The following is a 17,055-nucleotide window of genomic DNA, read 5'->3' on the forward strand; positions in this document are numbered from 1 at the left end:
TGCCAGCTCCCAAGTTTAAATGAATGCTGCACATATTGTGGTTGACTCAGTGGCCTAGATGTCTGCTGTTTTTCTCTTGATTTGCCCCTCTTTCCTCAGGTAATGTAGTGGAGACAGATTAATGGAGGTCCTTTGTCTTTCAGATATTTAGTGGATGGCATCACCTCTTAAAGCAGTAGTCCTCAGTGAAGCCATAACAATGACTTGGAGATTGGCTTTCAGTGTTGTCTGAGTAATGTACATCAATTGTAGGAGCCATTTATGCTTAATTCAATTACTGTCGTTGTGTTGTGGCTATGTTTTAATGTTTCTAGTTTATGTCCTTTTTGCCTGCTTGTGGGTGTGACTTAATGCGGAATGGGGAGTGTCTAGATGGGAGATGGCTAGTGTGTCGACAGAGGTTGTGGGTCAGTTTAGACTCGGAGGATGGTGAGCATACAGTTCTTTACCACGCGCTCGTACCATACGCTTGTATCATCTATATTTGTAAGAACCACACGGTAATAACTGCAAGATTTCTAGATATTGTTTGAAGAAGAAACAGTTGATAAAGTACGGAAACTGATGAATTACTCTATGATTTGTGCTACTTTAATAAAACCAATTAATGAAGAAAATAAGTTTGGAAGATTCGTTTTGTCACATCAGGGTGCGACGTGTGCGTAAGCTAGAACTACATTTTATCCCCGAGAAGTAATGGCTATCGGAGTGGGATTTCGAGATGGTATAGAAACTACCATTACATCAATGACAGATAACCCTTGACAGTTCGTTGCAGCTGAGGGCCTGGTTGCATTTGGCCAATGCCGGATTACACATGGGAAAAGTGAGAAGAGGCTTGGGGTGTGGAAAACAAATTCTTGAGACCAGTCCGACTTGTGATTGGGTCTAAATTTTTCTCTGGTCTTTTACAGGGAGAGACCATGCCCCTATTCAAGAACCCCATGCAACAGGATTTTAACATAATTTCATCTCATTTAGCCTCACATTTCAATTATATGTCAAAAATACATGGAATTATGTCAAAATGTTACAGTATAGGAACATAGACTATCATATTTCTGTAAAAATGAAGAAACAAATAAATGATTACCTGCTATAAATTGCATGCTTCTGAGAAGATAAGTGCTGCATCAATTGTGCAGGTTTGCTAACATTCTGCAGACACGGGCTTTCTCAACAAATTACTTAAGCTGCTAATTCTAAATATGATCAAAATGCAAGTTCTCCTCGCATTGCTTGTCCTTCCTGTAGCTTATTAATTTGATGGAATGCAGGAAAATTGAATGTTTTGAGCACTCAATACAATCCTCCATTTTACTATAATTCTTCAATGGGAGTGTTGGATCAGGCAATCAACTATTTTCACTGGTTATCATGATATTACTAGCGAGACAATTTGATGGATTTGATCAGACCACACCATGGCCATGTAATCCATTTTTACAATACCCTTAATTTAATGAGAAAGAGTAATAATTACCTCTTATTTCAGTCACAATTATTTGGATTTTCTTGATGGATCCATGTTCGTCTGTGAAGTAACACACAGGCATTCTGATTGTAATAGTCGTGGACGTGGCTTGTAATATTCCATTTTTATCCAAAGCAGGAATTGGTTTAAGCTTTGGTTTAGGTGGGGCTGTGGAGGAAAAGTAGCAATAATTAATTGTAAGCCATTTACATTATACTTCTGTACTAAGATCCTAGTCTATTAACATCAACATTAGGTTCAGTAATGCAGCCTAATAAATGCATGAAATATATTATTTGACACATCTGTATCGTACAGACATTTTATGTAACTGCTGCATGAGACTTTTTACTTCCTGGAACCATTAGAACAACATCTTAGCACCATCCCTGGGATGGCTGGACTGACATATGAGGAAAGATTGAAAAGACTGGGCTTGTATTCACTGGAGTTTAGAAGGATGAGAGGGGATCTTATAGAAACATATAAAATTATAAAAGGACTGGACAAGCTAGATACAGGAAAAATGTTCCCAATGTTGGGCGAGTCCAGAACCAGGGGCCTTAGAATAAAGGGGAGGCCATTTAAAACTGAGGTGAGAAAAAGCTTTTTCACCCAGAGTTGTGAATTTGTAGAATTCTCTGCCACAGAGGGCAGTGGAGGCCAAATCACTGGATGGAATTAAGAGAGAGTTAGATAGAGCTCTAGGGGCTAGTGGAATCAAGGGATATGGGGAGAAGGCAGGCACGGGTTATTGATTGGGGACGATCAGCCATGATCACAATGAATGGCGGTGCTGGCTCAAAGGGTCGAATGGCCTCCGCCTGCACCTATTTTCTACGTTTCTATGTTTCAAACCCTCCATTTACTTAAACCACATTCCCAGATGTTTTCCCCAGAGTGAGGTTCTAAATGAATGCTTCCACCTGCGTTCACCAAGAAGAAAGATGCAGCAGATAGCGAGGACAGGGATGGACATGTTGATAGTCAAAAGCAGGTCAGTTGTAAGGAGGTCAAGAAAAATCCCCAGGACAAAAAAGATCTATCCTAAGATTCTGTCGGAAATAAGGGAGGAGATATTTGTGGCCTTGTTGGAGATTTTTGCAACTTTATTATCCACAGATGAAGTATGAGATGATGGGGACAGCTACTGTTGTTCCTTTATATAAGGGGAGCCTCGCATACCAATGCAGGAAAATCCTTGGAAAAAATTTGAAGGGAAAAGATTTATGTACATTTAAAAAGGCTGAGACTGATAGCAAACATAGTTTGGTGTAGAGGAAATCCCATTCCACCAATTCAGTTGAGTTTTTTGAGGAACTAAGAATGATGAAGGCAGGGTGGCAGACATCATTAGCAAGGTATTTTGATAAGGCCCCACATGATAAGCTGGTTCAGAAGGTTGACACGTGGGATCCAGGGCAAACTGGCTAATCGGGTCAAAAATTGACCATCGATGGGAAGCAGAGAGTGATAGTGAAAATATGTTTTTCTGATTGGAAACATAGAAACATAGAAAATAGGTGCAGGAGGAGGCCATTCGGCCCTTCAAGCCAGCACCGCCATTCATTGTGATCATGGCTGATCATCCACAATCAGTAACCTGTGTCGTTCTCCCCATATCCCTTGATTCCACTAGACCCCAGAGCTCTATCTAACTCTCTCTTAAATTCATCCACTGATTTGGCCTCCACTGCCCTCTGTGGCAGAGAATTCCACAAATTCACAACTCTCTGGGTGAAAAAGTTCCTTCTCACCTCAGTTTTAAATGGCCTCCCCTTTATAGACAATAGACAATAGACAATACTTATTGGAAGTCTGGAACTAGTGACGTACCACTGGGATTAGTGCTGAAACCTTTATGGCTTGTAATATATTAATAATTTGGATGTAAATGTTGGCAGAATGACTGGTATGTTTGCAGTTGAGACAAAAATTTGTGGTGTTGTGGAAAGAGAGGAAAATTGTTTAAAGCTGCAGCTGGATGTCGATCAGATGAGAGGTTGGGCAGAGTGTTGGCAGATGGAATTTAATGCTGACAAGAATGGGGGGGATACATTTTGGTAAGTCTAATATGGGTAGGACATATAAAGTAAGTTAATTGTTGTTAGGGAATATTGATGAACATGGGGGCCATGGGGGGGGGGGTTCAAGTTCACTGATGCTAATGGCAATATAGGTGAATAGGGTGGTAGAGGAAGCATTTGACATGCTTGTTCTTATAGGGTGGGGCAGAGAATATAAAAGTTGGGAGCTTAGGCTGTGATTTTACAAATCATTGTTGAGACTTCACCGGGTCTTGTATGCAATTCTGGGTGGCGGACTATAGGGAGGATGTGGTAGGCTGAAGGGCCTGATACTGCACAATTCCATGACTCTACGACTACTTCTTCACTTTTCTCAGGACAATTCCCAAGGCCAGCCGCTTGGTTAGGCCTTCTAAGAATATCATGAATTATAATTATACATTCTTCCCTGGCAAACGGCACAATTGAGAAAATAAACAGAGGGCAGGATGGTAGGTGGGAGAAGGAGGTGGTGAAGATTACATAGGAGTCCTAGCAGGAGACCATATCAGACTCAGAGTGTTTGAGAGGCAATTGGATCTGAACTTCAATGGACACCAATGTTTGTGGCACCTGTGCACCTACACCTTCTATAACGTAGCTGTTAAAATTGACTGTGGCGATAAACATTTATTTGTCTGGGTCCTTCCAAGTTGGCATTGTGTGAATAGATTTCCATTGTCACTCATGCGGAAACATAAGTAGCATGGTTAACTGTTGAAAGTTGAATCTGGTTTGGACCCATTAGTGTGCAAGCCACATTGATCATCACTACTATGCTAGAGAGGATGCCATGTGTGGCCTGTGAGAACCTTTGTGACGTGATTTTTTCTCAGGTGTCTAAAAGCAGTAAGTATTTTTGTTTAGAAACAAGTATTTTTGTGTATATTTTTATCAGTCTTCTTCCTCGTCTGAGTCTTCTACAGCAGGTTACCTGTACAATCCTATCTTCTGGAAAGCTGGCACCGAAAGACCTTTGCTTCTATTTAGGTTCATATCCAGTGTCTACCTGAGGGCAAATCACACCCCTGCAGCATACTCCAACATTACATATTCCTTCAGTAGAACTGCCGGCCAGTATCTCAGCCAATGGTTGTAAATGTGAAATTGAATGAAGGAAGAGGTTACGTTCATGGACATAACCCAGATGAAGCTTCTGATGTCTAATTATGCAGCTTTCATTACAGCGCAAAGCAACAGCCATTCGTCTGCTCTTCAACGTAAATCCATTCCCAGAGGAAGATGCACAAATGAAAATTCATAGCCAGACAATCTGACAGCAACAGACATTGCAGTCGTTGTCCTCCTTTGAAACTGTTTTTGTGGCAGTAGCAGGTGGCAAATTTCAGTAAAGATATGTTTTTCAAAGTTCAGAAATGTCATACATCAGGGAGAATGAGTATAGAGGTGATACAATATTTGCATTAATTGACTTACAACCCAATGCACTGCACTGTATAAAGTAAATTGATTGTAAAAGTAAAAAGACATTGGTAAAGACCACAAAACTATTGCTTCGTCATCTGGTTGACCGATGTACTTCAGGGGAAGAAAATCTGCCATCCTTACCAAGACTGGCCTACATGTGAACTCGGACCGACCAATGTGGTTGACTCTTCAGTGCACCTCTGAAATTGTTATCTAAATCACTCAGTTGCAGCCGAAGAACGATGTTGAAGCACAGAAGGAATAGGTCAAGATGGACCACATGCCTTCAACCCTGGGGCTGCATTCAGGCATGCTAAGTTGACCTTCCAAAGTCACTTGCACAAATATTTGGGGAACAATCTCTAAATTGGAACAATGGTCCTACAGGCTCATCAGGCAACAGCCTGAGATTGTGGTACACACAGAATCATTTCTCACGAACAGTAAATGTGGATTCACAAGTTCACAAGTTCTAGGAGTAGAATTAGGCCATTCGGGTCTACTCCGAGTCTACTCCGCCATTCGATCATGGCTGATCTCTGCTTCCTAATCCCATTTTCTTGCCTTCCCCCCATACCCCTTGACACCCGTTCTTTACCCCTTGACCCCCATTCTAATCAAGAATTTGTCTATCTCTGCCTTAACAATATTCACTGACTTGGCCTCCACAGACCTCTGTGGCAATGAGTTCCACAGATTAACTACCCTCTGACTAAAGAAGTTCCTCCTCACCTAAAAGAGCGCCCTTTAATTCTGAGGCTGTGACCTCTGGTCCTAGACTCTCCCACCAGTGGAAACATTCTTTCCACATCCACTGTATCTATGCCTTTCATTATTATCCCCCCAGGTGTTGCAGATGGATCCCTCACCTATATCTCCTCTGCATCTAGTAGTTCTGCTCTCGCTCCTCATCTCCTCATAGAAAACAAGCATAGCTGCCCTGGTGCTTACCATTCACCCTACAAGTCTCTGCATCTAATACGTTATTCTCCAACATTTCTTCAACATGATCCCACCACCAGTCACATCTTCCCATCCCCACCTCTTTTTGCTTTCCACAGAGACCACTCCTTCTGCAACTCCCTGGTTCACTCATTCCTTCCAACCCAAACCATAGTATCCCCAGGTCCACTGAATCCACAGGAGATGCAAGACCTAGCCCTCCACCTCGTCCCTCACCTCTATCCAGATGAAGGTGCTACAATAATGAAGCAGCAACCTCTTTATGATTACATTAAGGACCAAAATTAGCATGCAACAAAATAACATTCTTATCTTCAACAATGGCAAAGCTTACATAGAAACATAGAAACATAGTAGATAGGTGCAGGAGTAGGCCATTCGAGCCAGCACCGCCATTCAATATGATCATGGCTGATCATCCAAAATCAGTACCCCGTTCCTGCTTTCTCCCCATACCCCTTGATTCCGTTAGCCCTCTAAACTCTCTCTTGAAAACGTCCAGTGAATTGGCTTCCACTGCCTTCTGTGGCAGAGAATTCCACAGATTCACAACTCTCTGAGTGAAATCTCTGGGTGGTACCATATGAGCGATAAACAAAAGACGAAAGCTTTTGGAGGCACACCCAGTCAGATGTGCTGAGTAGATGAACCAATTGCTTGCTCCTGAGACTCCCAATGTCAAAGAACGTCAGTCAACTTGATTCACTCCACAAACGCCTGCATGTCCCCCTCTAAGACACACATCCTGACTTGGAAGTATATTACAATTCCTTTAAAATGCATTCGATTGTGTAAGGTTAAGGAATGATGTCAACTGAAGTTTTAGTTTCCAAATTACCACACAGGTGTCAAATTCATGTTGCACACAATTGTCATTATGATCTGTTTCTTGTTCTTACTTCAATCAACATTATCTTTGAAGGTTATTATCATGTGAATGCCACAAATATGGCAGACATATGTACAGACAGCACCTTTTTGGAGATCTAAGAACACCCACAGTGTTCACTAAATGCCTTTAATGATCCAGATTGTTTACCTGGAATGTCTCGATATGTTACTTTCAGCTCCTCTGTCCCTCCGTTCCCCTCCCCCTTCCCAGTTGCTCCTCTGTCCCCCCCTTCCCCTCCCCTTCCCCGTTCTACCACTGTTTTCCTGTCTCCACCTGTATCCTTTCTTTGTTCCGCCCCCTCTGACATCAGTCTGAAGAAGGGTCCCGACCCGAAACGTCACCCATTCCTTCTCTCCAGAGATGCTGCCTGATCGGCTGAGCTACTCCAGCGTTTTGTGTTGCTTTCAGCATGTAGCTTCTTATCATTGTCACTTCTGCTTTCTCGGTCATTGGCATTATTGCTATTCTTGAGTTACTTGAGAAGTAAATTAAAAGGAATCTGAGGGGTAACGTTTTCACACAGAGGGTGGTGGGTGTATGGAACAAGCTGCCAGAGGAGGTAGTTGAGGCTGGGACTATCCCAACGTTTAAGAAACAGTTAGACAGGTACATGGATAGGACAGGTTTGGAGGGATATGGATGAAATGTAGGCAGGTGGGACTAGTGTAGCTGGGACATGTTGGCCGGTGTGGACAAGTTCAGTCAAAGGGCCTGTTTCCACACTGTATCACTCTATGACTCAATGATTCTAAGTCAAAAATATCATAAAGGCTACCTTTTACATCCATGGTTACGATCTGTTCTGATGTCTGGGGCCCAATTCCAGCTCCATTAACAGCACGGACCTTGGAAAATAAGGATGGATATTAAAATAAAAGGAAAAGGAAGTTCACTTAAGGCAGATAAACCTTAACTAATATCAAACACATTCTACTTCTAGAATATGATCTCATTCAATGTCATAGTCCTCTTCTAAGGATTACTGCACAATAATGTAGGGGAGCTTAGCAATGCCACTAAAGCAACCTGATATTGTGAAATACACTGTCCAAGTCATCATATGCTCCACTTTCAAAAATGAATCAAAAACTTTAAAAGTATCATGTTTCTGAAGCATTTCAAAATTGTTGTCACATATATTTTCTCTTCACAAAAAGGACATTAAAAAGAACCTTCTTTTGGAAATACAAACACAGGAAACAGCTCTCCTGTTATGAGAACAAGTAAAATGATCAATCATTTATGCTGCCAGTATTTAAAAACATATTTTATTCTACTATCAGTTCATTTTGAGTGTAGCTTGAAATACAGAGGAAAATTATTATCGTGTTATTCAATAGATGACCATTCGCTGTCGGAAAACATGTTCACAATTCTCCAAGAGCCGTCTAAATAAAGTTGTATTTAAGCTCAAGATAAATGTTCTCCTGTTCTTTTCTGTCCCTTTGGAAATGGAGCTCAATCCTTTGTTTGCTTGGCCTTATTAACTATCAGTATGTTTTGGTGATTTGTGAATCAGCATCCTCACATCCCCCCAAATCACAACAATCGAGACAATTTTCCAATTAGAATATGGCTTGCTAATTACTCCTCCAAAAAATTAATTGTAAGAACAAACATATATGCTTTTCATAATATTCTGGGTGTCTTCAACATTTTATTCATATTGAAATGATTCTTACCCATATGGTGTATGTGTTTCCACCTTTTAAACCATCTATGACAGCAATGAGCGAATGGTTTTTGTCCACAACCTTCAGATTGTTTACTCTGAGTTCAGACGTTTCTCCTTCTTTGTGAATGACAGCCTGGTAGCCCTGAATATTACCATTCGGCATAGATGGTGGCAGAAAAGATGCAAAGACTTTTGTCACTTCATCTGGTATCTTTTGAAGGGTAAAATTCTGTGGGGCATCTTTAGGCACTGGAAAAAAAAGGGTATTGGCGAGTTACTTTGGCAGCTCAAGATTGGAAACGATTTGGGCAGAAGACGTAAATTCCTGATCTTATGCTTCTGGTAGGGCCCACGGAATGGAAGTGTGGATATACCCAGTGCATGGAGTAATGGCAAATATTTAAAATGGTTGGAAAACCATGCACAGATAGCACCTAAACTTCCATGTGTGCATTTATGGCGTGTAATTCTCTTTGATGGGAGCACTGTGAATTTATCCTGTAAAGTAAAGTCACTGAAGCTGCAGTACCACAGTGAAGATACATTCAAAACTATGTCCATGGTGCTGTGATACGGGCACTCCAATCTACACTCCCATCGCATGTGATAAAACTAGAAAGAAAGTAGAAGACAAAGCCAGCAGTTTAAAAGATAGATGTTCCTTTTGTTGGGAACAACAAGGAATAATGCCACAAAGATGCAAATAGCAAGTGGACAATATGTACAAATGCCTTTAACTTCATGATAATGGAAATCCCAAACACGAGTTTCAGCAAAGTGTTACAAGAAGCTGTGAATCCCTTCAAGCATCATTGGAAATAGCCAGATTCTGATTTAAACTGGCCAAACATGTTGCAAAGGCAAAATTAGGACTTGGGTCTGACTGAAGCCATTTGAGCCTTCTTTGCACAAGTGCACAAGGTTGCTGCCTGCTTCTGGTTAGACTTCTGTTGTCCAACCAGGATTTAATACCACCCAAAAATCACAATATACTTCAAAGCAGCATCTGTCCCATTTTGATTTATTATTGGCCTACAAAGGACAGGCACCTGAACAAAAGTGAATCCCACGCCATAAGTCTGAAATAAAAACAGAGAATGGTTAAAACGAATGAACAGCAAAAGGTATTGGCAGCAGAGGTGTTATTCACTGCTCTTTACCACTCTCTATTGAACAGGTCCACTACCACTTTGCCATCCATTGCCTCTAGGCCTCTACCTATTGCAGACATTCTTCATTGTTCCCTCCATTCTACCTCACTTTTTCTTTTTGTTTTATTATTAACTTTTCCCAGTTTTGATAAATGCTCATTGCGCCACAACAATGCAGTTTCTCTCTCTGCAGATGCTACCTGACCTGCTGAAGACTTTTCAGCATCCTGTTTTTATTTCAGACTTCCAGCATCTGTAATATTTTATTTCACGCTTTGAGATGTACATTACTTTCAACCGTGTAAATAAAAATAAACTGCACATCTGTAGCAAGAACCCAAAATGCTAAAATAACTTAGAATCTGTGGGGAGAATTAGCATTTCAACAGGACTAAAAAAACAAGGAAGAGTAATATTGAAAAAATAGTGAAAACATTGATGAGAAGGAGGAAAAATCAAAATTGCAAACATCAACGATAAACTAAAAAAGACACCTACAATAGACAATAGACAATAGACAATAGGTGCAGGAGTAGGCCATTCAGCCCTTCGAGCCAGCACCGCCATTCAATGCGATCATGGCTGATCACTCTCAATCAGTACCCCGTTCCTGCCTTCTCCCCATACCCCCTCACTCCGCTATCCTTAAGAGCTCTATCCAGCTCTCTTGAAAGCATCAAACGAACTGACCTCCACTGCCTTCTGAGGCAGAGAATTCCACACCTTCACCACTCTCTGACTGAAAAAGTTCTTCCTCATCTCCGTTCTAAATGGCCTACCCCTTATTCTTAAACTGTGGCCCCTTGTTCTGGACTCCCCCAACATTGGGAACATGTTTCCTGCCTCTAATGTGTCCAATCCCCTAATTATCTTATATGTTTCAATAAGATCCCCCCTCATCCTTCTAAAGACCTACGCCACTTGAAAGAAAATTAAATGACCAAAATATTATTTATGTGACGGAAAAGATAATGAGCCATTTTAGAGCAACAGATAAAAGTGATTACTCCAAAGCCCACATGTTTCTGACTAAAGTACATTTTCTTCAGAATCATTCGAGATTTTAACTCAGCTATGCCCCCTTCACTGTTTTGGATACATAACAATAGCCATGGCCACAAAACCAAAACTTACATACTATAAAAATCCTCACTCATAAAACCTGAAAATACTTTAAAGGATTACTTGTGTTTTATGTATGAAAACGTACGAGTTTCAAAGGTCCTCACGATGATTGGTTCACTGGCTTTGCCATGGATTCGGGCTTCTTCTTCTCTTCCCGTGAATGCTATGATGATTATCGTGTATCTTGTGAATGCCTCTAAACCAGATATCTCAAAGGTTTTGTTCTGTTTCCCTGTTCTAACAATGGTCATATTGGTATCCCCACTATCTGTCTGTAAGGAATAAAAAAAATATTGGTGAAATATGTACCAACTTACAGATGCTGTATAGATCTTAAGACGTGTACATTCAAGATTAAACGTGTGTATACATGTGACATTTTGTTTCTGTGCTTTTAATGTAACGGTGGACTTACAAACATTTTCCGTAAGTGGTTGAGCCACTTGCGCTGCTGCTGATCTATGAGGAGAGAAGTTTGGCCTTACCTTGTGTGATGCCCCCCATTGAGAAATTTTAGACTGGTGCCAGCTCCAGCCAGGATGCCAAGGGCTGGCACGGTGGCTCTCCTGTCACTTGGTCAGTGGAGAAGGTTGAGGGAAGGGAGTGTTAGAGAATTAACATAGAAACATAGAAAATAGGTGCAGGAGTAGGCCATTCGGCCCTTCGAGCTAGCACTGCCATTAAATATGATCATGGCTGATCATCCAAAATCAGTACCCCGTTCCTGCTTTTTCCCCATATCCCTTGATTCCGTTAACCCTAAGAGATAAATCTAACTCTCTCTTGAAAACATCCAGTGAATTGGCCTCCACTGCTTTCTGTGGCAGAGAATTCCACAAATTCACAACTCTGTGGGTGAAGAAGCTTTTCCTCATCTCAGTCCTAAATGGCCTACCACTTATTCTTAACTGTGACCCCTGGTTCTGGACTCCCCAACATCGGGAACATTTTTCCTGCACCTAGCCTGCCCAATCCCTTAAAAATGTTATGTTTCTATAAGATCACGTCATCCTTCTAAATTCCAGTGAATACAAGCCCAGTCGACCTATTCTTTCATCATATGTCAGTCCCACCATCCTGGGAATTAATCCGGTAAACCTACGCTGCACTCCCTCAATAGCAAGAATGTCCTTCCTCAAATTAGGAGACCGAAACTGCACATAATACTCCAGGTGTGGTCTCACCAGGGCCCTGTACAACTTCAGTAGGACCTCCTTGCTCCTATACTCAAATCCTGCCGCTATGAAGGCCAACATGCCATTTGCTTTCTTCACTACCTGCTGTGCCTGCATGCTTATTTCAGTGACTGATGTACAAGGATGCCCAGGTCTCGTTGCACCTCCCCTTTTCCTTATCTGACACCATTCAGATAATAATCTGCCTTCATGTTCTTGCCACCAAAGTGGACAACCTCACATTTATCCACAAATTAAGCATCACCTTTAAAAATGGTGGAAAACTTTGACAGGACCGGGCCATAGCCTGTAGCCAAGCCACAATCAAATGCACCCATAAACATTCCAAAACTAGTAAGAATAATCCAACTGTTAAAAAAAAGTTAAACAAGTTAAAAGCATTAAATTATTTTAAAAATTGCTGCAACAAAAATTTATAAAATCATGAATACTAACACTTATGTTGATACCTTGGAATTTCTTTCCTCCATTAAAATCAGACAATTGCCTGATCCAGTTTAACCTGATGCAGTAATAAAAGCAGAAAAGGTAGAAAGACTCAACAGGTCAGGCAGCGTCTGTGAAAAGAGAATGAGAGTTAATGTTTCAGATCGAAGACCCTTCATTAAAACTGGGAGATGGAGAAAACAAGTTAGTTTGACTTTGCAAAGAGCACGAGGAACGATGGATAAAACAATGGGAATATCTCCAACAGAGTGAGGCCAGGGTTTCCAAGATGATCCCACTGTTTACAAAACCATTTTGGTGGAAGATTATAGAGAGTAGTTAGACAGAGAGAGAAAAAAAACAAAGGTGACAGCTGTAAAATGCAGATCGTAGTTCTTACTATGTCCTGAAAGCAAAGGAGAACGTTAGAAATGCCCATCCGATCCACCAGCGTTTGTGGAGAGAGAAAAATCAGTGTTTATATTGCAGGTGAATACTCTCACAGCAGTTCTGATATAGATCGAAAGCTAGATATTGAATCGAAAAACTGCAAACGTGCCCTTATGGAAGATGAGATGTTCTTCTTCAAGTGTACAATTAGCCTAATTGGAATAGTCTAGGGTGCCTTAGATAGAAAGGTCAGAGTGGGAGTCGACTGGAGAATTAAAATGACAGGTAAGTGGTAGATCAGGTATGCCTTCTGGACTGACTGGTATTCCACAAAGCAGTCTTCCAACCTGCTTCTGTTACTCCAGATTAGAGGTGACCACATAGTAAGGATTTAATGTTCAATCACAACCTCACCTCTGTTCAGAAGGGGCCAGCACTGAGCTTCTACTTGGCCGCTTACTCTAATTCTCCATCCCATTTCTACTTTGAGCAATCTGTGGCAAGATTAATTATTCTGATGAGGTCCAGGATGAGCCTGAGGAACAGGACTCCATCTTCCACTTTATCCGGGCACATTGCAGCCTTCAACACCCAATGTCAAATGCAACAATTTTAATTAACCTGCTTCTGTTTGTATCAGTACTGGTCGGTTCTTCTGAAAGGTCATCATTGTAAAATATTACTTTAGTTTTTCTCTCTCCACAAATACTCATTGATCTGATGGGCATTTCCAGCATTCTCCTTTTAGATTCAGGTCTCACCAGTAGCTCTGACCTGTATTTTACAGCGTTATCATCCCTCTGTTGTTTTTTCTTTCTGACTACCCTCAGTAATCTATCAACCAGAGTTCTGTAAGCAGCAGGATCACCTGGGCAGCCGGGGTCTTATTGAACGGAGATATTTCCTTTGCTCTATACATCCTACCTATACTCTCTATGCAATTTGAAACTAATTTGCTTTCTCACTTTTGCAGTACTGATGAAGTGTTTTCAATGTGAATCAAATACTCTATTCCTCTTCCTTTCTAATCTGTTGAGTGTTTACACAATTTTCCGTTTTAATTTCAGATCTGCAGCTTCTGCAGCATTTAAAAAAAATACTAACCTGGTGCAGGTTGTTCAAGTGGATACTTAAATGTAGTGGCTGAGATGTGTCCTAACTATTTACTCCACTGTCTTACTGCCATCAAGATATCTCTCACGGATAGCTCACACCGAATTGTGGACTTCATATTCCTAAATATGTGAGCACTCACAAGTTCAATGTGTGAAAATCCGAGCTATTTCTGCCAAAATCTGTCTATTGTTTCCCTCTCAAACTTCTTCATTGACTGTAGTTTTGCTTAAAATAACCTTTTTATTAATAATCATGCTGATCTTAATTTTCCCAAAAAACATCAAGCTCCAATATTTCTTTTGAGCTGAAACATTTTGAATTGCAGGCTATTTTTTATGTCAGTCTCTATTCAATATTTATTTCTTTTAGATCCTTGTTTGATGAAATCAGCTATTTACGAGATTCCACTTGAGCTCAAGTGCAGCTGCTGAAATGTTTGGGCAGCTCAAGCAAAGCCGTTTAATGGTGTTACATGGTACACTTTGGCAGATGTGCAACTAACCCCAGAGAGATCTAGCCATGACTGAAATTAGTGAGGCATTAAACAACCTTTTGTTTCTAAAATTGACAATCACAATATTTTCTCGGAAAAAAAAAAATGATAGTATAACAACTATTAAACAAAATGTAAATAAACAACATTTATGTTCCCATGTATTTAGACTAAAATTTCTCAAATGTTGTGTTCATTTTAATGTATTTGTTAGTCAGACTTTGATTCTATAAATGCAGGCATTAAGAGTGATTCTCCATATTTGTGAGGCTAGCTGCGAAGACTCAGAGCCTCTGCTGCAAAATCATCGTCTTTGACTTCCACAAATTATTTGGGAAAAAAACAGGTTAAAAATTAGTTTAAAATAAAATAAACTTGGTGGTAATTTTCTGGGGTTGTAGGCAAATGATCTGTTAATTAGTTTATTTAAACCCTTTCCAAAACTCAACTATCAGGGGAGGGAAATGCAAGGTATTGCCCAGACGCCTCTTCTTATGAAAGGCTGGACAACATTGGGGAGAAGGTTCCTGGACTACATGCCCCAATAACAGTCTCAAAAACGACATGGATAACAGTCTCATAACTTGCATCCCAGTCAGAGTACTAAAAAATGGAAGAAAGTAACTACAAATTGAAGGATGCATTCATTTGAAGTTAAACAGTGTAAAACCAGCTATTTGCTGTATAGCAATATGTAGATTGCCAATTAAATACTGTAGTTTATTTGAAAAAAATAAAAACTTTATTATATGCCTTCAGAGGTAGATGCACAGAGTCTCTTGCCCAGAGTAGGTGAATGGAGGACGAGAGGATACAGGTTTAAGGTGAGGGGGAAAAGAGGGGTAACTTTTTCACACAAAGGGCGGTTGAGCTACAGAACAAGCTGCCAGAGGCAGGGACTATCTCAACACAGTTGAGGCAGGGACTATCCCAACATTCAACAAAGTTATACAGGTACATGGATAGGTCAGGTTTGGAGGGATATGGGCCAAATGCGGGCAGGTGGGACTAGTGTAGCTGGAACATGTTGGCTGATGTAGGCAGGTTGGGCCGAAAGGCCTGTTTCCACACTGTTTCACTCTGACTCTATGGCAGAAATCAAATGGATTTCAGGTACTTTTTGTAACTCAAAGCAAATTTCTTACCAGCATTACATCAATAAGATAGGAAGGTGGATCTGCAGGTATTTCCCAGGCTACTTCAATAACATTATAGGATTTTACTGTAACAGTTACATTTTCTGGAGGGCCATCTGCATCTGCAGAATAAAATTATTTGTTCTCAAATAGTTCCAGATTAACAATATTATGCAGTACAATAATGATTCATTGTGCACATGTTCCCATCATGATTTGATTCAAAAATGCAATCTTGATTATGGATTTGAATACATATCAGATGTTTACATTGGTATTAAAGTAGCTCCATAGACCACAAGGTATAAGATAAAGTATTACAAACCAATAATTTGTGGTAAACAGTACTTTAATTCTTTAGAATACTCATTAGAAGCATAAAGAAAGGAATTGATTATAGTTAATATTTTACCTGAACCATTTCCATCTTTGCCACAACATACCTGGCTTTAACACTTGATTTCCCGCTCCCAAACAGCATCTCAAGGAACTTTGCCCAAGGATTATGATTGGAATCAGTATTAGATGAACAGAAATGATTGTATACACTGGAATTTAGAAGGATGAGAGGGGATCTTATCGAAACGTATAGGATTATTAAGGGGTTGGACACTTTAGAGGCAGGAAACATGTTCCCAATGTTGGGGGAGTCCAGGACAAGGGGCCACAGTTTAAGAATAAGGGGTAGGCCATTTAGAACTGAGATGAGGAAAAACTTTTTCAGTCAGAAAGTTGTGAATCTGTGGAATTCTCTGCCTGAGAAGGCAGTGGAGGCCAATTCTCTGAATGCGTTCAAGAGAGAACTAGATAGAGCTCTTAAGGATAGCGGAGTCAGGGGGTATGGGGAGAAGGCAGGAACGGGGTACTGATTGAGAATGATCAGCCATGATCACATTGAATGGCGGTGCTGGCTCGAAGGGCCAAATGGCCTCCTCCTGCACCTATTGTCTATTGTCTATTCAGCGTAATGGACAAAAGGAGGTGGTCCAGCACCTCCAGTACAGTATTCATGTAGAAGCTTACGATAGGGCTGCTTATGGGAGTCAGAATGCACTGGTACCCGATAAAAAGGGACGGGTCCTGAGGATGTCCAGCAAATGAACGCTATGTCATTTGGGTCTGTCATTCTCACTTGCAGCTTGGAAGCTTCGTTTTCCTTACAGTCAGCAACATGTTCAGACAGGTATTTAAAAGGGATGCATTAGCTTTGCTGCCATTCTACTGGACCACCTATCTGCGGCTCTACGGATCAATGTGGTATTTTGTCTAATGTTATCTGTTAATTTGGCATGCTCATGACTTTGGAGGTGTCAGACTAGGAAATTTTCTAAATGATCAGATATTAATTCATCAACGTTCCAATTTACTTTTCGTTTCACTTTTATTGAGGTGTTGCACAATTGAATAACACATTTTCCAGTGAACCTAGTAAATTTAATGGTAGCTGGGAATGGAATTAGAATCAGGTTTAAGGAGAATGCAGCAACAGAACGAGGTGTTTAAAGAGAGCATGTGAGTCAGAGC

General features: G+C 40.7%; 1 protein-coding gene across 1 annotated transcript in view; it reads right to left on the minus strand.

Moving 5' to 3' along the window:
- The window catches only part of ptprq (protein tyrosine phosphatase receptor type Q), a 151,571-nt gene that overhangs the window by 40,679 nt on the left and 93,837 nt on the right, over window positions 1–17,055 (minus strand). The window contains exons 38-42 of the mRNA XM_078416669.1: window positions 15,541–15,653; window positions 10,860–11,046; window positions 8,506–8,747; window positions 7,599–7,668; window positions 1,484–1,642 (exon numbers count right to left, since the gene is read on the minus strand). Coding sequence (XP_078272795.1) covers window positions 1,484–1,642; window positions 7,599–7,668; window positions 8,506–8,747; window positions 10,860–11,046; window positions 15,541–15,653 — 771 coding nt within the window. The remainder of the gene's footprint in view (window positions 1–1,483; window positions 1,643–7,598; window positions 7,669–8,505; window positions 8,748–10,859; window positions 11,047–15,540; window positions 15,654–17,055) is intronic.

Source organism: Rhinoraja longicauda, chromosome 20, assembly GCF_053455715.1.
Source record: "Rhinoraja longicauda isolate Sanriku21f chromosome 20, sRhiLon1.1, whole genome shotgun sequence".
Lineage (NCBI taxonomy): Eukaryota > Metazoa > Chordata > Chondrichthyes > Rajiformes > Arhynchobatidae > Rhinoraja > Rhinoraja longicauda.